This window comes from Neopelma chrysocephalum, unplaced genomic scaffold, assembly GCF_003984885.1.
Source record: "Neopelma chrysocephalum unplaced genomic scaffold, ASM398488v2 Primary Assembly neopelma1_24, whole genome shotgun sequence".
In the NCBI taxonomy this organism is placed as follows: domain Eukaryota; kingdom Metazoa; phylum Chordata; class Aves; order Passeriformes; family Pipridae; genus Neopelma; species Neopelma chrysocephalum.
Genome location: NW_020897693.1, coordinates 40,398,371 through 40,421,112, shown reverse-complemented (window position 1 = coordinate 40,421,112; position 22,742 = coordinate 40,398,371). Strand labels below are relative to the sequence as shown.

General features: G+C 37.6%; 1 protein-coding gene across 2 annotated transcripts in view; it reads left to right on the top strand.

The window, feature by feature from the left end:
• The first annotated feature begins 594 nt into the window (after positions 1-594).
• The window catches only part of NRDE2 (NRDE-2, necessary for RNA interference, domain containing), a 32,031-nt gene continuing 9,883 nt past the window's right edge, over positions 595-22,742 (top strand). The window contains exons 1-9 of one of the 2 annotated variants that reach the window (XM_027673353.1): positions 595-716; positions 6,236-6,344; positions 8,330-8,548; positions 10,584-10,733; positions 13,103-13,559; positions 13,756-14,158; positions 18,040-18,173; positions 20,223-20,343; positions 22,252-22,427. In XM_027673353.1, the coding sequence (XP_027529154.1) occupies positions 638-716; positions 6,236-6,344; positions 8,330-8,548; positions 10,584-10,733; positions 13,103-13,559; positions 13,756-14,158; positions 18,040-18,173; positions 20,223-20,343; positions 22,252-22,427 (1,848 nt within the window). In that variant the 5' untranslated portion in view covers positions 595-637. Of the gene's footprint in view, positions 717-6,235; positions 6,345-8,326; positions 8,549-10,583; positions 10,734-13,102; positions 13,560-13,755; positions 14,159-18,039; positions 18,174-20,222; positions 20,344-22,251; positions 22,428-22,742 lie in introns of both variants that reach the window. The other variant, XM_027673346.1, reaches the window with a different exon arrangement.

Genomic DNA, 22,742 nt, shown 5'->3' with positions numbered 1-22,742 from the left:
AATACATATTTAAAAATGGAACATCCTGCCCAAGAAAGTGCAAAGTGTAAAAGCATAAACAATTATTTTTCCAGTTCCTTTGTGGAGGGCAGGCCCATGGGCGCGCTCAGACACCATGGGTGACCACCCGGTTAGGAGACCGATTAAGGTCCGGCGGCAGGAGGCTATTTCTCCCCTCTGCTCTCCCTGTCGGTGTTGATCCAGGTTATCTGGATACACGAGCGTCCAGGCACACAGTGGCCACCATCAGAAAGCATGCACGCCTCTTAGAGCATTATCCTTTACACAACCGAGCGAGCATTCCAGTCCCGAGGTGTCCCATCCCAGTGAACTCCATGAGGGACGGGAGTTGTGGGAAGGAACGGCTGACTCTAGAAACCCAATCCCTCCTCTTCCCCGAGCAGTTCCCTCCTCCAGTGCCACAGTGACGGCGGCAGCGGGCGCAAAATACCGGAGGCCTGCAGAAGGCAGAACGCCTGCAGCAATCCTAATATCCAGCCCACCTCCTCTCAGCAATGCGGCCTCGCCGCCATTTTGGAGCCGGGCGGAAGAACTACAGGTCCCAGCGCGCTCTGCGCCGCGGCGCCATCTTGGCGCTGAGCAGTCGGGGTGGGCGGTGGCGGCGGCCGGCCCAGACATGGCGCTGTTCCCGGCCTTCGCCGGGGCCGTCCAGCCCGAGGACCCCCCCGCCGGCAGCACCGAGGGCTCCAGGAAAGGTAAAGTCCTGGGAGAACCCTCTTTCCCCTAACAGCCCTCCAGCGGCCCTCGGCGCACGCCGCCGGGCCCGCTCCGGCCTTCGTGCTGGCCCGCGCTCCGCCCCCGCTATGGAGGCGGTGCTGCCGCCGGGCCTGGGCCCGTCAGCCTGTGTCCATCGCCCCCGGAGGCTGCGGAGCGTGGCACAGGGGCTTTTGATTTGTTGTTTTTTTTGGTTGGGTTTGTTGGTGTTTTTTGGTTTTTTTTAACCACTATCTTTGGATAACGTAAAAAGTGTTTTGTGAGTTCCTTGCCTATTGTAGGCGACATTTTTTGCGACAGTCTCACAAGTCAGATGATAACGAGTGTCTCATTTTGATTGTTACGGTTGCTGTCTAGCAAGTTACACTTTTATTAAATAAGTAAAGAACCCTTTCTGGTGTATTGCCAAGCAGTGAAGTGGTTACTAGGTTTATTAATTCTATTCGGAGAGGATTCGAACTAAGCGTTTTGCTTGCCAGCTTCCATCACCCTTGAAATCTGCCCGTTCTCTGGACAACACGAAGAGAATTCTTTAATTAGGCTAAATTTCTTGTATATTTGGTCCAGCCTGTATGATGAGGTTTTGACACTTTTAGCAGTTCAGGCTGGGGTTAACTTCTTGTTCTAACCCGTTCTGCATTACCACTTCATGGTATTTACCGTTGTTCATATTCGGTCTCCCAGTACAGGGGTCTTCTAGCCACGTTTAGGAACCTTTCTGGTAATGACACTTGGTGTAGGGAGTAGTGGACATAATAAGATCCCAAATTGCATCTTCTAGGAATAGAGGAGCTGCTGTGCCAGGCAGAGGTACAGAAAAATTCTCTGGTAATAAGACCTTGTTTATATTTTAAAACATGGAATTTAGCCTTTAGGTTTGTTACATGTAGTCTGTGTCACTGCAGGCCACCTGTCTGGAAGATCAAATTATACAGAAAAAGATGTAAGACTGACTTTTGAATCCAGATTTGAGTTGTTAGCATTGTTTATGAGTTACATTTTGGTATACTGGAATTTTTTTGTGTAAGAATTATTGATAAAATTTGTTTGGTTTATGTTTTAGTCAATATTTTACTTTGCAGTTGACAATGACGTTTTAGTGTAAGTTATAAAAATTAAGTATTAACTCAGAACCACATTTATGGTGGCATATATCAAATTTCACACATTCAGCTTATGAGAACATGAGAACTTGACAGACAACTTTGGTGTCTGTCTGATAGATGGTTCTCTTTGCTCAGAGCTGATGTGAAGCCACAGTCTGTCATAACACTGAAATCCCAGAGTATATTGATTTTAACATGTTATGCAAAACTGACGTACCTTTAGCAGACATTTAGGACTGCTTCATAGCTTTATTGTAAAAGTTGAAGTAATAATATGAATATGTTGGCCATGTTTCATTGTGCCAACCACCTCTGTCTCATGCTCTTACAAACCTTCCTAAACCATTTCTAAAGTACAAGTGCCACCTGAAACACAAGTGTTGCTTACACTACCTGTCCTGCCTGATTGCTGAGTTGAAGCAGCCTCCAGAGTGCTGTGATTTGTATGTGGTTTCTTACGAGTATGTTGTCAAGCTTAATTAGTTTCTGATAGAAGCTAAATTGCAGATTTATCAGTAGCCATGAGGAGAGCAGTGGTAATAATTAACCTTGCTGACATTAGTAGGCATTGTGTGCACCATTACTTGCAGTCTGAAATATGCTGTAGGTCAGGCAATGCAGTGATTTTTGCTGAAAGCAGATTTTCAGGATCCTGAGAGACAACAAAAGGCTTTGTATGACTCTTAAAAATGGTGTCTGTAGACATGCACTGTAAATTTTTAATTTTTTTTTTTTTGCTTAAGAGGGTATAAAAAGAATGCCATTGGATTGCTGCTACTGTTGTGCTCATAAATGTGGGTGGTAGAATAGAACATATCACAAAATAGGTCTTTTATATGTTTTTATTGTTTATGTTTAAGAACATAAATCCGGTCTGCAAAAATGATAAACTATTTAGACATTCCACAAGAAAAAAAGCAAAGAACTGAAGAGATAGCATTTTGGAATTTGGAACGTATTGTGATGTTTGAAATGCTTGTATCCAGCTAATTGATTCACTTGAGATTATTTACAAGCTGTTTGGACTTGAATAGTGTATAATGGAAAAAATTGTTCAGTTTTGTCCAAGTATTAGGTCAGTTCAATTAAATTGTTCAGGAAATGCTGTACTTGGAGAATTTGGAACATTTCCCTGCTGTATCCACAGAGGTGCATTGACTGTGCTACAAGGGTTGGTTCTTGCAGTGTGATTCTTCAATGCTTTAAAGATTCAGTTTGATCTTATCGGCTCACATAGAACCAAGCCACAGGCACAGGCAGGGGATTAATGTTTATCACTCCATTTCTTCAGATGAGTTTAGGACCTTGGAGGCCCTAAAACAATAATTTAAAATATAAGAACCCCCAAACCTTATTCTGCTTGTGCTAACTGTTGTAATCATATTGCACCAAGTTAGTAAGTGACTTCACATCTGTAAGGGAATAATAGGTTCTTTCAGGTAAAATTAAGTGAAAATGACATCTTGGAAGTTTGTTTCTAGTAGTTAATGTTTTGCTGTATCTGAGGCAAATTTCATATGGAAATGGATCTCTTGCATGCTTGCTGTGCATCTGTCTGCCAGCCTACTTCCTCAGTATCTCTCTCTTCCTCAATATAGAACTAGCTTACAATAAATTTATTTCTGTCGAAAAACAATACTAGTAAATTATTTATTACATATTACATTTTATGAAAAAGAAGAGAAACTCAAAGGCTATGGAGAATATTTTTGTGCCTGAAAGTAAGTTATCAGAGATCTGGCCAAAGACAGATTAGATAAGTTTTGTATATATTTGAAACAGATATAATAGTTTTAAGGCGGTCTATCTAGCTAATAAGTTACAGTTTTGTGTGGTTATGTGATACACCTTTACACCAGAGACTCTGCCAGCCAGTACATTTTTCTGCTTCGTTAGGTCCGTCTGCGTAGTAGAATGCAAATCAAAACAAAGATGGATTTTTTTTTTAAGGGAATTAAATTTGTCTTTTATTTCTGTAAATAAATTAAAAAAAGGTTTTTTGCACAGATTAGTGGCATTTACTGAAATCTGGAGTACTCTCAACCATTGTACTTTCTCTGAATTTGACTGTGTTTAGTAAAGACCAGAGTGTGACCAGTGGAAAAACCTTGTAGGGTTGTAGTTTGGTCCAATGTTCCTGTACACCTTGTCTGCATTACCAAAATTAGCAGAAATAATTTAATGTAAGGAAGATAATTTTTCAAATCAATATGACATTTAATAAATATATCTCAAAAATCTCATGTATGAAGTGGCACCCAGTATACTGCATGACATACATAGTGAATAACACCTCTAATTTGCTTATGCAGTTATCAGGTGTATGAACTTATGTAACTCCTGTGTAGTTTTCGTGTGTAATGGTTACAGATTTGTCCATGAGAAACATTTTGGTATTTCATGGAAAATGCTAAATATGATTCTTCTAAGAAGTAATTCTGATTTTAAGTTACTTCTTAATATATCTCTTACAGTCTTGAAATAAGAAATTAACTTATTGTTGCATGACACTTTGTTCCCCAGCAGAGGGAATAATTATTTTGATAGACAAGTGAAATGTTGCTTGGATATTATCCAGCATAAATCTTTCTCTTTTAAGCTTGCCATGGTTTTGGAAGGATGCTTTGTGGTAGATGTACAGTTTTAAAATCATAAAAAAAAAAGGTGTTTGTGCCAGGGTGGATTAACTGAAATTAAATAGTAGATTTTTATCATATTTTAAATAAGCAAGCAAGTTTGCAGTTTTGAGGTTTCAATTTTTATTCTAATTTTACATTCACATATCTTAAGTATTTTCCTGAAAGGGGAAAAAAATTGCCATGTTGATTTGCAACAAAGTGTGGTAGTGTGTTTGCCTTAGGTTTGGTGATTCTGGTTGGCAGGCAGAAAGTCACAATAGTATGGATATTTATTTATGAATTTTTATTTTTCAGTCTCCATCCTATGTTTTGGTGATCTGGGAAATGGTGCATGGTGGTGTTCTGCAGCCTATTGGTTGGGGTAGTCATGGGAAGTGTGTTTTGGTCCTGACAGTCCATGAATTTTAGGTTCTCCTGTGCACAGAAGTGGAGGTTCAAGATGAGCCAGGGAAGGTGACTCTCCCCATGGGGCCTTTGGTAACAGGGGCAGTCTCTTGGGAAACACAAACTGGAGCTTTGCTTTACTGAATGTACTTCTTCATGAGTTTAACTTAGGTTAACAAACTGTTTTGCAGCCTTTTCTGTTTTAAATCCTTTTGTGCACAACAATTCAGGGACATGAGACAGAAGAAAGAATTTTGGTATGAAGAGCTATTTCTGAAAGAAATACTTTAGGAGAAGGAGAGATATAAGGTTTGGCAGACAATGTGTTCATACTGTTTAAGGAGTAGAGGTCAGTGTAGTCAAGAGCACAAAGACAAGAGTGTGACAGGAAGAACACTGAGACAAAAGTGATCGTAAAGAGCATAGAGAAGAGGCAGGGAGACCAAATTTGTTCCTTTTGTTGTTACCTCCAGTAGTCTGGCACTGGAGAGGTTGCTGTTAAATTCTGTACTTAAGTGAAATAACTTTTGTTGTTTAACGTGTTAGAAAATTTCACATACTTAAAAGACTTCTAGAAATGACATCTTTGAAAATTGTTGTAAAACTTGTAATACTAGTAGAATTATGACAAAAAATTCCCCCTCCGCTTCCTGTCAGTATCTGATCTTACCCGATGACTGAAATGGCTGAGGTCTAGATGCAGAATGCTTAATGCTGACTAATATATCAAGATTAGCATAAAATTCACACTAGTGAGAAGTCTAATGGTATTTCAGTAGTTATAGAATTGACCTAGTTTGACCTTATATAAAACACATGAGTATTCTTATCAGTGATGGATGTTCCTATCAATAAAATCATGTTGAGAATATTTCCTGTACTATAGGTAAAGTACACTTTTGTTAGTTTGTATAAATTTTATTGCATTCATTAACTGCACCTTTCATTTAATTATGCTTTTCTGTAGTTTCTTTAATTTCACTCTTTAAGTATGTAAATATTTCTATATTACATTGTATATAGTATATTAAAAGTAATGTATATTATAAGTAACATGTAGTATTAAATATATTATACAGTAGACAGTCTTATTATACATAACATAAATTTATACAGTATATAAATAAGTAAAGCTTGAATTTTTAAATTATGAAAATTAATATTGGACAGATTATTTTTTAAAGTGTAGAGCTGTATATAAAATATACTAAATGGAAATTTCATGAGCTGCTTTCCAATATGCTCAGTTATCACACATGACTTAGTGACATTTGCTGTGAATTGAGCTGTCTGCTGACTATATTAAACCCCAATTTAAAAAAAGTGTAGCAAGCTAATTTGTATTGATCTTTACCTTTTCTTTATCTGCAGAATTAGACTGGCTGAGTAACCCGAGCTTCTCTACAGAAGATGCACTATTACTGCACCAGCGCACTACAGAAGTTGCCAATCTCATTCCTGAAAAATCACCACTAAAAAGGTAGACTGTACTTCAGTGTATTTTAAAATAGCCTCTTTCTTTTGTCCTGCTTATCTTCTGTTATATGAGAACAAAATCAGGAGCTAAAAGCTGCTTTTCATTCTACTGTTCAGTATTTAAAAAGGCCTGAACTGAGTCATGTATAAAAGTATGAGTAATGCTTCCATGTCCTTTAACTTAAAATAATGAGAAATTGTACTTACGCAATTACATTCCAATTTTCTTTTTCTCAGAGCTGCATTTAAATCATTGTTATTTCGGAATGGAAAGGGAACCAAGCAGTCATGATTCTTCATTAGCTTTTGAATGTCCTAAGTGACCTTTGAAATAATGTAAAGATTAAGCATCATCTTCGTGATTTCTTTGTGGAAACCAGAGAAATCAGCCATTTCAGAGTTGAGTTTTTTAGTTTTTAAAAAACAATTGAAGATGTGAACTGATGAAATACTACATGTATCAAGTTGTGTGGCTGTAGAACATGCTGATCACTGAAGTGGCTTTACAAAAATGGTCTTTAAGCAACCACATGTGCTGAAGAACTAGTTTTAATACATTCACTAGACTAGTTGTTATACTTGGCTTATCTACACTGTAACTAGCACTTAATAATAAATGGAATCAACTTGTAATTGTCAGGTTCAAAACCTTAGTCACTTTTAATTTGATACAAGCTCCCGTGTTACAATGACTGTTGGTGGTCATGGTAGAGAATATAATCCCAAGCACAGCTGAATACATCTTTTTGTATATGTATTCTTGCATTTACATATAATGTGTGATTGAAATGCAATCAGTGTTCTTTTTAACAGTCCTATATTCTGCATATATTTCTTCAAATCTTGTCAGGACTTTAATGTCATAAAACTAAGGATTTTGCAAATTACCATTCAGATAGAATGACATAATAAATCCACCATATTAATTTTATCTTTGAAAAAGACTTTGTCAAAAAATAATGTACTGAGGAATTTTTTATTTTTTTGCCTATTGCTAGGGTACTTGGTTTAATAAAAACTAATCAGTTTTATCTCAGTTCCATAAAAACTAATTGCTCCAACCTAGTTGATTGTTTTAGGGGGATTTGTTTTGGGTTTTTTTTTGCAGGAGCGTGTGTGTGTTTGTTTTAAAGGCCTGCTACAGGGTCTTCTATGGCTGCTTTTTTCTTAGTGTCCTTTAAAAAAATTGTGTAAAGGCTGTTACTTGAGATGCCTTACTTCTGAAATGCTGCAGTTTCTTTTATTGATATATTAGGAATACTGAGGCTCGTCACTCCTTTCCTTCATTGGAAGATTGCAGAAAAAAAAGTTTAAAAAGAGGTTGTGCTTTAATTAAGGAATAGAGAAGACCTCCATTATTCATTTGATTATTAAGTATGGGAGTGTATGTGGTATGTATAGTGGTATACCTGTGTTTTGTGAAAACTGTCCTTTTTTGTGATCTTTCAGTCAGTTGTCTGTTGCATATAGTGTTATAATATTATATGATAACATTAGTTCAGTAATCATAAAAAATTGTACCTTGATTGGTCAGATTTGGATTTCTAATCTGGAAGTGATTTTAAAAGTGTGTTTTTGATATTTCTTAGATAAGTCATAAAGAAACAGGTCACCTTGAAAAATTTCTCAGTCTTTTAGCTTAACCTAAGTTGTTTAGTGAAGTTAGGAAATTTTATCAGCTCAGTCATCTTCTTTAATTTGGCAGTGTTAATAGGTGGATGTTTATACAGATCACACATCAAAATGCCTTGACAATTAAAATGTTAAGACTGGTTGTCAGTAATTCCAGCAGCTGAAAAATATAGTTGTTATTTAATATCGATTTATATCACTTTCATTGTATGTGTTACTGCTACTTTCTAAAAAAATACAGGGATAGTAAAGGTAAGGGGCAAAAGGTTCTGAACTTTCTTATGGTGCTGTTTCTTAACAGTTTTACTACTTGGATATATAGGTATATATAGATGTATGTACTTTTTTTCCCAGCAGGACTTCTTCAAGATCTGAGTTGTCAGGAGAAAGTGATACAGATGAGAGTTTGAAACAGGGAAGTAAGAAAAGGAAAAAAAAAAAGAAAAAGCATCACCACTATAAGAAGACAAAAAGGAAAACCAAAGGGGACTCCAGTAGCAGTGAATCGGACGTGGACAGTAAGCACATCAAGAACAAAGGAAGTGGTAGAAATGATGAAAAGGAAGCAGCAGCAAAGTATGTATATATCTATTTATTAACACCGTGCAAGATGGAAATTCATTGGGTTCCTGTGCTTGTCCCTTCAACTGAAATTCTTAACTCTAGTTGACCATTTTTTTCTAAGCTGCATATGACTAAGCCTGTATTCAGAGCAATGAAAATAGATTTAGAACCACTTGTTTAATCATATTGAAAAACTGTGATGAAAATATTCAGTGCAGTACTGTTGTGCAGATCAAAGCATGATATGGTGGTAATGAAATACATTTTTAAAGATGTGTAGAGGCGTATGTTTAGTTTTTGTAAGCATCTTGTTTCCTTTCATGGATCTTCTTTTGGGAGAGTTTGGAGTGGGATTACATTAAACATGCTTAATTAGTGCAGAACTCTTAATGTATGGTTGGGTTTGCCTTGTAATATAACTTCCTCTCCATAGAATTAACGTTTCCTTTTTTTGATGTTAAGACAAAGTTTGTTGTATGATTTAACATTTCTTTTACATGCAGGCATTTATTACTCTGTGTGCTCCATACTTCCTGCTATAAGGGTATTGAAATTGTTTTATTAGGTCTACTTTGTTAATTCCAGGTGCTCTAAAGTCCTGCATAGTTAGTGGAGATGTAGGTATGTAGTGACTATCATGATCTTTGAGCAGTGAAAGAGGTTCTGTGAATGCACTGAGTATCTGGGTTGGGCATACCTGGCTGTGCTTTTCTCAGGCTGTTGGGTTTTCAAAGCATTTCAAAGTGTCGCTATCCAGTTGGCTGTGTAAGTCACCTTTCCCTGGCTCTTGTCATGTTTGCTAGCTTGAGCAGCCATTTTACCTCTCTCTATTTGCCTACTTCCTGTGTTTTCTTTGGCATCAGCAGCTCTGGCTCTAATTCACAGCATTGCAGCTACTCCCAGGGATAGAGTGAGGATTTGATGATATTGAAGAATTGTTGTTACAACTGGGTGTAGTCCAGGTAGACTTTGACTTTCCCCCAAGTTACTACTTTTCTCAAGGCAGATGAACAAGGAGCTAAACGCACAGGCTTGTAGGCGTGTGTCTGTGCCCAGGGCTTGTAACATTGTTTCCCTGTGGAAGAGAGGCAGTGGTACTGCAGGTATTGTCTGACATCTCTAGCCACACTAGCCTCCTCCTTTATGAGAGCTCTCTTGTTGGCTCGGGGTGGCTCAGGTTGACTGTCAGGAAGGACAGTAAAAATCATTTGGTTGCTAAAACCATTCTGCTCTGTCCCATCACTCGTTTTTGCTGGAGAGCTGCCTGGGCCTGGTTCATAAACTGTTTGCTAGATTGGGCCAACCAGCCCGTGCTTTGCCTAAGTGAAAGTGTTGAAGTTCTTTCATGGTGTCTATTTTTACTTCTTTCCATAAATTATTGATGCTGAGAGAATTTAAATTTTCAAGAGACTGGTTTTGAAATCTGAACCACAAAATTGCTCTGAATGTGAAAGGTCTTGTGAAATTTTAGAAAACATGTCAAGACTCTAAAACTCCTGTATTTGTACCATGAATTTATATTGGAAGTTCATAGTTGTCTACAGCTCAGAGGCAGGTGGCAATTTCCACTTAAGTTCATTTGTATAACTGTAATCCAGAAACCTCTTTGATGCACACTGTTTTATCAAATGCATGGATAGAATTACAGCTAATCAGTGTAATTAATCCTCTTACAGATTGTCCTCTTTCTCTTAATTGTCACATCTTACTAAGACAAAAGTAAATTTTAGAAGTAGTAATATATAACTTTTGGGTTACAGTTTGCCAGGCAATTGATTGGATTGATTGGTTAAATCTGTTTTTTTTTCACAATTGTAATTCAGTTTTTGGAGGGGTAGGGAGTGTTTGTGTTTTGGTTTGATGGTCCGATTAGTGTATTTCTAATTGGTTTTTTCCAAGCACGGGACTGACTGTGAGATAGTGGATCACGGAGCATGACTTTGAGTAAATTAAGTTATTATGAACTACGGAAATGTAATGTTTCCTGGGTTTTGTAAATGCTGAATACGTGCACAAATGCTTAGAATATCGTCCTCCTTTTCTACAGTCTAGGTAAGAAAACATCAAATCTTACCAGCAGTCGCTCTATTTGGCTTGATGATGTCCAGGCTTTCACAGCAGACACCTTCAGAATAGACAAGAAACCCGACCCTGGAAACTGGACCTACAAATCCTTGTATCGTGGGGACATAGCAAGGTACAAAATGTTGGTTTCTATCGGTATTCAAACTGTCACAGTGTCACTATCTTGTGATTTATTAACTTGAGTCTGACTGTGACATTTTGATATAGAAGATGAGAAAAGATACCTGAATAGTTTATTTCAGAATTTGACTTGCCTTTGGGCCAATGTCAGATGTCCCTTGGGGATCTGTATTGGGACCAGTGCTATTATTTAATGTCTTCATCAATGACATGGACAGAGAGATCAAGTGCACCTTCAGCAAGTTTGCCAACAACACCAAGCTGATCAGTGCGGTTGACATTCCTGAAGGACAAGATGCCATCCAGAGGGACCTGGCCAAGCTCGGGAAGTCGGCCCATAGAAACGTCATGAGATTTCACAAGTGCAAGATGCTGCACCTGGATCAAGGCAACCCCTGGTATCAATCCAGGCTGGGGGATGAACAGATCAAGAGCAGCCCTGCTGAGAAGGACTTGGGGGTGCTGGTGGATGAGAGGCTGGCCATGAGCTGGCCATGTGTGCTCACAGCCCAGAAAGCCAAACGTGTCCTGGGCTGCATCAAAAGCAGTGTGGCCAGCAGGTCGAGGGAGGGGATTCTGCCCTCTACTCTGCTCTGGTGAGACCCCACCTGAGTACTGCGTCCAGCTCTGGGGTCCCCAGCATAGGAAGGACATGGACCTGTTTGAGCAAGTCCAGAGGAGGCCACCAAGTTGATTATAGAGGGTGGAGCACTTCTCCTGTGAGGAAAGGCTGAGAGAGAGAATGGGGGTTGTTTACCCTGGAGAAGAGAAGGCTTCATCCAGCACGTGAAGGGGCCTACAAGAAAGATGGAGAGGGACTTTTTACAAGGGCATGTAGTGATAGGACAAGGGGTAATGGCTCTAAACTGAAGGAGAGTAGGTTTTCATTGGATATTAGGAAGAAATTCTTTACTGTGAGGGTGGTAAGGCACTGGAACAGGTTGCTTAGAGAAGTTGTGGTTGCCCCGTTCCTGGAAGTATTCAAGGCCAGGTTGGATGGGGCTTTGAGCAATCTGGTCTAGTGAAAGGTGTCCCTGTCCATGGGGTTGGAACTCGATGACCTTTAAGGTCCCTTCCAGCCCAAACCATTCTATGATTGTTGCATAAATACTTTAAAAGTCAAAAGATTGCATTAAATAATGGGTATAAAGTGCGTGATTTTCATTGTCTGTCTAGCAAACTGCAGACATGTGAATTTGTAGAACTTCCATCTGGTGGTGGCAGAATGGGTCGAATTTAAAGGTACGATTTGAGGTCAGGAATCCCAGGTTGTGTTATAGATCGTCGGGTGGGTATCCCTTTTGGTCTCTATTGTTCTGTGTCTATGTCTGAAAGGGAAATGAAGATACTGATTAGTTTTATAGATCAATCACCCAGACATTGTACCAAAAGGTGTTTGTCTTATGCAATGCTACATTTCAAATTAGTATAGATGAAATTGCACGTTCAACAACCTTAGTGAGTTAGTGGTATTATGATGACTCTTCAGAACATTTCCCTGCATTAACACAGAAGCCCATCTAAAGGAGACTACACTTGGCCCGTGCATTGTCTATGTACATTTCCTGATTTTCCCGAAAATTGTTTACTGTACATAAAATAATAATGTATCTAATTATTTGTGGAAGAAGGAGAATTTATGGGTTATATTTTTGTAGTGTTATATACCTTTGCAATAAAATTGCCTGATTACAATTAATTTCTATTTTCTACCACCTTTGGATTGTCAGCTGTTTTCTGAGATGAAAAGTATTATTTTAGCATTACACGTCACTATATCTGCTACTGAAATGACGTTCTTGGAAATATTTGAAGATGGTATTTTCCTTTCTTAATCCATAGGACTATTGTGGCCTTTATGAATGTGGTCTTTCTTTTCTCTCCACACCCTTGTCCACTTTTTTGCATATAAAATGGACAGGAGCTTAGGGACATAGAAAGAAGTTACTGGACTGAACTAATGGTGTCTGATTTTCAGTTTAAAATAGTCTAATCTAAGTAGCCCTAAATGATGTTGCATGTTGTTCTTTCTCCAGGTTCTACTTGGCTTAAAATGATAGGAAGAAAAAAGTTTTTTCTTCTGCTTGAGTGTGACAGATATTGTTGAAGTCAGAGGAAGCGTATTATGATATTAGAAATGTGATGGCATAAATTGGCATATTAAGACTTCATATTAAGACTTCATAAACTGAAGTCTTAAATAAGCAGAAAGTCACCAGGTTCTTAAACTTCTGAAGGTCTATGCATACGTTATTTGGGTCAATTTGAATGAAAGTATTTCTTCCATGCTTGCTTTCAAGAAGGAGGTGTTTTTTCTGATGTGTATTTTAGAATATGTTTGATTGTATTTTCCCTTCTAAGGTATAAAAGGAGAGGAGAGTCCTGCCTTGGCATAAACGCAAAGAAACAGTGTATAACTTGGGACAGTTCTACATCAAAAAGGAAGCAAGTACAGATTCAACCTGAGCGCTACTTTACAAAGAACAATGTGAAGATGCTGAACACAGATGGGATTCTTGTTTGCAATAAAGATTGTCCATCTGACCCACCTGCTTTTATACCAGTTTCCCAAGCAGAAACTGATGATTCTTCTGACACAAAAGAGGTAATTGGGATTTATGATCCATCAACTGCAGTGTGGCTACGAGGAAAAGGGCACAAGAGTGCAGACAATGAGTCTGTAAATACACAGCAAACAATTCAAGAGCCTGGGATAAACATGAACCCCATCCTAATGACGAAAGTGGAAGAACATAACAAGAAAGTCAGAGAAAACCCAAGAGATATTAATGCTTGGATGGAATTTGTTTCTTTTCAGGTATGTATTGTAATAGACCTTGTTGCTTATTTAAGTAATAAATACATAAACATTATATTGTAATTTCATTTGTTTAGGACTGTATATCTTCTGTTGATGAAGAATGAATTGTTAATTCATCTTCACAAATGTCAGTATTCTTGTGATTCTAGTGAGGATTCTTCCTAATGTTGTAATGATTTTTTTTTTGTTTTAGGATGAATTAATGAGAGGACCTAGCCCTTATGCCAGTAAGGGAGAGCAGGAAGTAAGAAGAAAATCACTCAAGTTAATCTTAGAAAAGAAACTGGCTATATTAGAGAGGGCAATTGAAAGTAATCCCAGTAATGTTGACCTGAAACTTGCCAGGCTGAAGCTTTGCACAGAGTTCTGGGAACCACCAGCTTTGATCAAAGAATGGCAGAAGCTAATTTTCTTGCATCCCAATAATCCAGAGATGTGGAAGAAATACCTTCTGTTCTGTCAAAGTCAGTTCACTACCTTTTCTGTTTCAAAAATCAATAGTCTCTATGGAAAATGTTTGACAACATTGGCAGCTGTACAGGATGGCAGCATGGTATCCCATCCTCTGCTGCCTGGCACAGAAGAAGCCATGCTGGGTAAGGTTCTTTCTGTTTCATATTATGGTCAGATTGTCTTCATAGGAGCTAATTACATTAAGAATAGACATTCCTATGTATTATGTGAAGCTTTTCTTCTCTTCAGAATGCCTGGCATCCTGATTTCTTAGCTGAGAATTAAAGGAGATATTCCAGCCAAATATGGATATAGCAGATCTTTTTCTTCCCCAGGAGAGTTTATGATACAACATCCAGTAAAGTCTAATGTGCTGAGTGGTTTATAGTGCAGTGTCAGGACTGGAGAATCACAGCCAACAGCTGAGGGATGCGCTTTTGAAAGGGTGGCTTGTGAAAAAAAAAAAACAATTATCTCTTGTTCAAAAGTTTTACAGCTAATTACTTTAGTCCAGAAAAGAGGAGGAACATGACAACTCTGATGTGAAATTTTCTTGATCACCCCAGTTTGTAAATGGAGAATTCTAAACTGTAATACCATGTGAACATGTCTTTTGTATTTATTCTATGCATATATCTACCACTTGATTATATAATTATCCCTGGAAGGAAAATTAGTCAGATGGTTAGGATGCTGGAGTGGATCCAGGGAAGAAATGCGTTCATGCTCAGTTCTGGCATGGTCTTTAAATTTATTTAGAGCTAAATGGCTTATCCTACCCCGTTGCAGTTTTGCTTCTCTACCTTGGAGTGTCATTGTGATTATTAATCAATGAGTACACTGAGGAGGGCGAAATATTGATGTCATCATGAATATTTTTTCCTTTTTTTTTCCTTTTAAAATTTTTTTTCAATGTACAAGAGACTGTGATGAAGGAGTCCATTTTTTTTAAATGTGTGACCTCCTGTTTTTATCTGAGTCCTGTAACTACTCTTTCAGCAACGATGCTATCTGTTTTGCAATGTCCAGTCTGGACTTAGAGATTGAGATGCTGGGTTTACAAATTAGTTTCAGGTGTTCAGATCTTATGTGGTCTTTGACTGATTCATCTTGGATCAAGCACTGGAAAAAGTGCTGCAAAGGAAAAATCCTGTACTGGCAGGTGGATATTATACAGCCCAATAGCTTCTAATTGCTTCCACTGTCTCTAATTTCCAACACTTCAGTCACTTTGTACACTAACCATAATAAATGATTCTCAGGGCAAACGTTCTATTCAGAATCTATTTTTGGATACAGGAAGGTTTTTCTTTAATTTTGTTTCCCTGCACACATTTGAACATATGTGACTTTATTTAATACTGTTTGTCAACTGCTATGAGATTTTTTTTTTTTAGTTCTTTTAACTAGTTAGCTTATATTATATTGATGTTTTTCAAAGTACTTTTTTGCTGGCAGCGTCCATTGATAGATTAAAATGAAAATGAACTCAACTTTAGGAGTGGAACAGAAACACAAATAACGTCCTGTTGTTCTGTATTAAGCCTAGAGTGATTTGTTCATGAACACTGTCAAGTATTTTATTTTTCCCCTTTGGAATTCATATGATTGAAGTAGAGAAAATTCCAGTGGGAGACTTCTTGATTTGAGATTTCTTTATTAACGACTCAGCTATATAATTCTTGGGCTGATTTTTAACTGACAGTAAGGAAGATTAGCAGACTGTTCGTTAAGATAGATTGTTTCGCAAATTAATTATGAGGAGTAGTAGTATAGATGTACAGTAGGCTTGTGTCTTCAACCTTTGACCTTTGCTAAGGATAAAGTATAAGAGCTCTAATTTTAAATAGCAGCACACTGTGCCATCTAGTGTTCAATTCAATACGCAGTGCTATTTACTTGGAAATAGGTGGGTGGTTTTTTTTTTTAACATGAAATTTAAGAAAGGTAAAACTGAATTTAAAATGATAGATCAGCTTTTACATAAATTTTGAGATAAAAATTTATAATACTTTAAATTTAGTAGGAATTGTTAATCAGATAAAGATGAAGCATTCTCAAATTTTGCTGTGTAAAGGGAATCCTATTTTTCAAATTATACCTACTGGTTGGAAGAAACATCCTTATCTTTTAAGTCAGTTCAGCTGCAGAAGTGTCTTAGGATCATGGACTGAATTAAGTATGTATTCATTCTATTTTCAATTTTTACCACAAAGAAAATGCTGATCTTTGAATTTCTTTAAATATCTTTTTCTTTTTTATAATGCAGAAAATCTTACTCTGTAATTTATTTTTGGCACCAGTTTGGCAGCAAATCCTGGTGAGATACTCTCTGCATTCAGAGTCTTTTAATCAAAGTTCATCTCTTTGAAGTTTTGAGACTAGGAAAGGACAACTTTTTTGGTGTCAGTTGAACACAGTGCCTAAATTGGTTAAAATACTTTGGAAGATTCTGTTATATACTTAATAATTGTTTTAGTTGTCTAAATATTTTCAGAAATCTGAATCTTTGTTATTGGAAATAATCATTGGCTTTGCAGAAAATAATGGCCCATCTTCGCGAACGAAGATTTGGGGAAAGGTCTTTTACCTTTCCAGCCTGCGCAATGGATTTTTTAGGTGGGACACAGCCTGCGCTGAACTGAGCCCACCCTTTAATCCTAAGGTTCATCTGCCGGGGCCAAGCAAGCTTGGACAATGGCAGTGAGGTCCTCAGGACGTAGGTTTGTTTAGAGTGTCCTTCTCATAGATGGATGGCCACACAGGGCTAACGACCTCCATCAGGCCAGGAGACCGGGATTTGAACTCGTGGTCGCAGCAGTGAAAGTCCTGCACGCTAACCACTAGGCCACCAGGGGTCTCCTTTGCAGAAAAAGATTGGATTAAATGCCTGGTTTGTATATTCTAGCTGAATTCAAGTTTTTATGTGCACACATCTGATGTACATCTGAATACAGGTGAAAGGAGTAAATCCTTTTCTACTTCTTATTAAAAAATAGCATGATCTTTAGAAGCAGTTGATTCTAAACTATGTTGTTGCATGTGTGTATCTGGACACATAAATATTTTGATTGTTTAAAACCCTCCAAAGCCTGTGCATTTAGTGAAGAAAAAAGTTTTTGAAGAACTGGTTTCAAAACTGTCAGTGACTTATTTAAGTCTTTATGGGTTTTGGCGGTTTTTTTGCAAGCCAATTAAGATTATGATTTAAAGCAATTAGGTTTTTGAACAGCCTCTATTTTGTTAAAACTAGAGTGTAATTTGGAGTGATTAAGTATCTCTGAAATGTTCTTGAGCTGCCTGCTAATAGAGGTGTTTATAATACCTGTTATTTTCCAGCTGTTTCATTTAAGACTCTCATTGTAAATATATGACTAGAAAAACTGGGGCTTTGCTCCCCTTTTTGAGCTGAGACTGAGGCTCAGTATGCAGTAGGGGTATGGCAGTGATTACAAATAAAATTTGTTGAAGAGCAAGGGATAGGGCTCTTCTCTACTTTTAAGCAGTAACACCTTGACCAAAAGACTGGACTTCTCTTAACTCAGGTCTTATGTTAAGGTGAAGAAAAAGGCAGTGACAGTTGGAATGAAAATGATATATTACCAGAATATTACCAATGTAACTATCTTATGCAAAACTGAGGCAAAGAGGATTTTTGTTGTTATCAGCTATTGTGTGCATTGTGATAACACCCAGCATCTTCAAAGAGGGCTGTGACCCACTGACAGATGTTGAATACACTGAAGTTGGGACCATTGTCTGTGTTTTTCATCAATAAGGACAGTGCATGTCCAGCATGAATAAAAAGTCATCTCTTTGGTACATTTAAAGTGGCAGTTTTAGAGTTAACTCAACTATGACGGTTTTGACAGGCATTTGTGCTAGTTACTCCCCGTGTTTTGGATTTTGATACTGTTCCAAAACAATTATGCACTACAGCACTTCATGTATGTATTTTGTATATGTAATAAAATATTTTGCAACAAAATTAATTTGACATCCTAAAATTTTGTCTTCTTTACAGCTATATTTATTCAGCAGTGCCACTTTCTGAGACAGGCTGGCCATTCTGAGAAAGCAGTGTCTTTGTTTCAGGCTCTGATTGACTTCACCTTCTTTAAACCTGACAGTGTGAAAGATCTGCCAACAAGGGGACAGGTAGCAATTTCCATTTAAATGGGTGTGTGTCTTTATCTATTACAGAGAATGCAGTACCAGGAACATGTTGATGAATTTTTGAGGACATAGGGAAATATTTTGGATAACAACTTACTTAGTGATTCTTCAAGGTGATGCTTTCCTTGAAAAAATGCTTTTGGGTTCTCTGGAACTGCAGGCCAAACAGCTACTTCTGCTGTATATAATACAAGTGTGATAACCAGTCATTTCATGACTTCTTTTTTACTAATTAAAGATGAAAAAAAATAGAAAAAATAGGAAAAAATAGAACTAGCTGACCAATGTCTGTGTCTAGTTAGCACTTGCCCTGCTTCTTTTCCCCAGAAATGCTGTTGTTTTGTTGATGGAGAAATCTGATATGACCTAAAATCTCTTTCTCTTCTAGACAGTTCTTGAAAAAATTTCTTAGGTTCTCTGTTATGTGTTTTCATTAATTTGATGCCTACATTAGGAACACCTTCATACTTTCAAGTGCCTTTTATTTAACCCATGTAATTCTGTTCAGCTTATTGTGTTAAATGTTAAATGCTAAAGTAGTAAAATGCTTTTTCTCTTAATTTGCTCAGGAGAATGTTGGGCATGCAACCCAATAATAATAAATAAGATAATATTTAGATGCCAGTAGCATCATCCCACTGAACTGTTGGGAACTGTTTCATTTTTAATGAGTGATAGGGGGGCCACCACTTAGCTGAGCTACCACAGAGAACAAAAATTGAGTTTGCTTCCATTACCTCACCTTCCTCCCCAGAAACCACAATTGAGACTCCATTTCTGTTCTCTCAGTTAGTGCTGTTACCCACAAACGGAGCAATCTTAAAGGTTAAATAATTGTGATGTCTTCTTAAAGAACCAAAAGTTAAGAGTACAGTCATAGCTATCATGTGGGCTTTGATATAGTTGCACAGATACACATATACAGAGTTATAGTTCCAGTAATTTGAAAAACTTCAAGATTATTTGTAGTATCTAAAAAATCTTAAAGCAGGATGAAAAGGAACCTTGATTTACAAGGGCAGTGTTTTGGTTGGAAAGTGCAGTTTTTGAAAAGAGGAAAACGCCAGATTTACAGCTGATCACACATTCTGCTCTCTTGCAGAAGCGTTATGACTCAGTCTGGAATTACTTGTTTCTGTACTGTTTTCACAGTTCACTTTCTCACTTGCAGCAAAGAATAAATCCATGAGGAGCAGAATTAGATTTTGCAGTTGCTGGAAGCCGTGCACTTTCTGATGTGTTGATGCTTGATTTTTCTTAAGAGTAAATTTTATTGTTAATATTTGTATTAACAGTCACATCTCAGTGTCCAGGCCAAGGGTTGGTACTCAGCAGAACCATGTAATCGGAGAGAGATGGTCATTAGAGCTAAAGATATGCAAAACAGGGGAGGAATTGATGAATCTAGAGATGACTGATTGCATAGAGGCAGTGACAGTCAGGACTAGAACCCTGGACTTCTGATTCACTGGAAAGTGCCCTGACCTTATTGACCACCCTGAAATCTGAGAAATGAAAGGCCTTACTGATCTTTTCCTCTTGTCCTTAGTCCAGTCATATTAATGTTCAGCTGTAACATTTTGATTTGACCATAGGTATGTGGTTCAGTTATGATTCCATTAGCCAAAATCTTCATAGTCCCTTGGAAGTTAGGGAGGAGGGGAGATTTGGGATCTGAAAGCCATGCCTTGGGGACTTTGGATCTTTATCCTTGAAGGATCCATATAGGACATTAGGCTATTACAGCAAAAGTATTTTGCTATCTTTAAAGCCTAATACGTTTAAAAACAATCTTTATGTTCACGAGAAGAGCTGATGACAGTCCTTATGTGCCACAGGCATAAGTGAAGTACTCAGTTGTCCCTGCTGAATCTTAAGCAGCATCTAAAAAAGTCTTCAGATACAAAAATTGCACCCAGATAGGTGCTTGTAGGGTCTGGAAAACCTAAGTTGACTCAGGTGGTGTTTGTACAGCAGTAAAAATGATTTTTCTCTGTGTTTTGTTTTGTCTGCCCCTGCCTGAAACAACAGGTGGAATTCTTTGAACCCTTTTGGGATAGTGGAGAACCACGAATTGGAGAAAAAGGAGCAAGAGGCTGGAAAGCATGGATGCACCAACAAGAAAAGGGTGGATGGGTTGCTCTTAAGGATGGTATGTGTGTGTCAATATGTGTATTTTTATGTCCGTATGTTCTCCCAAACATTTTGATTAGAATGATATAAGCTGTTTCTTCTCATGTTTTTGTGTAGAAGTTTTTAAAAGTATTTACAGAGGTTAAGATAATGTGTATCACACTTTACAGGGAATAGTATGTGTTGAATGTTGTACAGTATTGTTTATGGAATATTGCTGTCCTTCCTAGGATGAGAATTAAGGCAGAGGATGGCATATCTGCCACTCTATGCTGAAAAGGCTAAAAGTGTGAGTAGTTAGTGGACACTCATACCCACCAAAAGTGAAAGGAATCTACTTCCCTTAAGACCCTTTCATCATATTGGTAGATGAGGTGGGATTACATTATTAGATGATAGTTGCCTCAAGGATAGCTAGATTAATGATTCTGTTTCTAGAATCAGATTTCAGTTTCTTAAGCGAAGATATAGTAGAAATAGGAGGAAAACCTTTCCTTTTTCTTTCTGATGCAGAAAATGAAGGAATTCCATTTTCACCTGCCTGGAGTGCTTCTGGGTAGGCAGTGATGCAGAAAATGCCTCCCTGCTGCTTAGTCTCACCTTGTCTTCTGGTCTACAGCACTTCCCTTCATGCCAAGGACTAGTTCTCAACCAGATAAATTGTGAGGGGAAGCAGGGGACTGGAATGTGTCTGACCAAAGATGAGCTGTCTCTGCTTTTGCTGTTCCTGCTACTGCAGCAACTCTAATGAAGCAAGTTTGGCTCTGCTTTTAGTAAACAAAGGAACTGAAAGATGATCATGTGCTTCCCTTGTCCTTGGATTAAGATGGAATTGCCTTGGCACATACAAGTGCTTTTCCCCTTATGTGTCAACTCCAAAAGTTCAGATGCAATCTACAATCAAGTGTGATCATTAAAACTGCCAGGTTTTATCAAACTTTGGTTAGAGCATGGAAATACTGTTGTTTTTCATAGAGTTGTTGACTAAGGGAGAGGCTGCTGATCACAAAAAATATATAGAAGGTAAAAATCTTGCAACCACCTGTTTGTTTTACCTGAAATTTAAGAACTGGGATTGGGAGTGTTTCACCTATTTAATGGCAAATGTCAGGATTGAGAATGTGGAGGTGGTGTAGAAATGGCTTGATTTTCTTACAAAAAAAAAAGTAGTGCAGGTAACCATTAAATTTGGAGGGCTATTTTTTCCTCAACAACAAGAAAGAAAAAATGTGTCAGAAAAATCTCTACAAGCTTTCCTTTAGCCTACAGGTTCTGCACAGAATTAATATATTGCTGTCATAAGAAAAATATGCAAATTTTATTTAATAGTCCAGAAAGATTATAGTAAAAGTGGATATGGTTAAGCACTTCATTTTGTGTGTGTGTTTAACTACATGGGTTGTTTCAATTCCACATTAATGAAAATATTGAAAATACCAGGTATTTTAAAACAATATGTCCAAGCTTGTTTTGCAGTGTTTAATTTTGTACTACTTTTTCATACAGTGTTTTTCTCAAAATGTTTTATGCACACAAGTATTCATAGACCATATTTGAGATTTTATGCCTAGGTATGAAGAGCCTAAATTGCACAAAAAGATGACTGACTCTTCGCTGTTGCTTGCAAATTGCTATTGATAAAAGTGGTCCACAACCTGTCAGTGTTTTCTCCTCTATGAGAAAGTTTGAGTGCTGACACTGATTCAGAGCTTCTAAAAGTTTGGAAACTTCCCACTCTTTACAGAGTTGGTGTCAAAACCCAGAACTGTAATGTGGAAATTCTCAGCTCTGTCTTGTGTCTGTTTTATTAACACTGTATTTGTTTACATTGTTAAAGTAGTTAAATTGTGTGTCGTGTCTGACCTTTGGATTTGGTGAATTAATTTTTCTTTAATAATTTTGTGTGTGTGTCTTGGTTTGATTTTAGATGATGAGGATGATGAAGAGATGGATGAGGATCAAGAAATAAAGGATAAAACTCTCCCCAAGTGGCATATTTGGTTGGATATTGAATATTCCCGTGAAGCAAGGCATTGGTTACCTTGGAGGCCAGACAAAACCAAAAAGGAAACTGAAGAAGATTGTGAAGATCCAGAAAGACAGGTCACTGTGATATAATAAAACAAGGGGAGATGATAAGACTAATTATCCTTTAATTTGAATTCATTGCCAGTGGATATGTTAGAAGAGTATTACTTTTCTTCGTTTGGAAGAAAGATCTTTTCTTTTTTTGAAATTCCAAATTTACCTGAGGTTTTGTGCTGAGACTTCTGAAATCCTTAGGAAGCTCATGGTAAACTTTGGAAAGTCTGCAGGCAAATAGTATGTCTTTGCTGTTCACTGATGCTTGTCATCTGTTTGTGGAAATGTCACAGAAATCTTGTGTTTAAAAAGATATAGGCATTAAATAAACAAAGA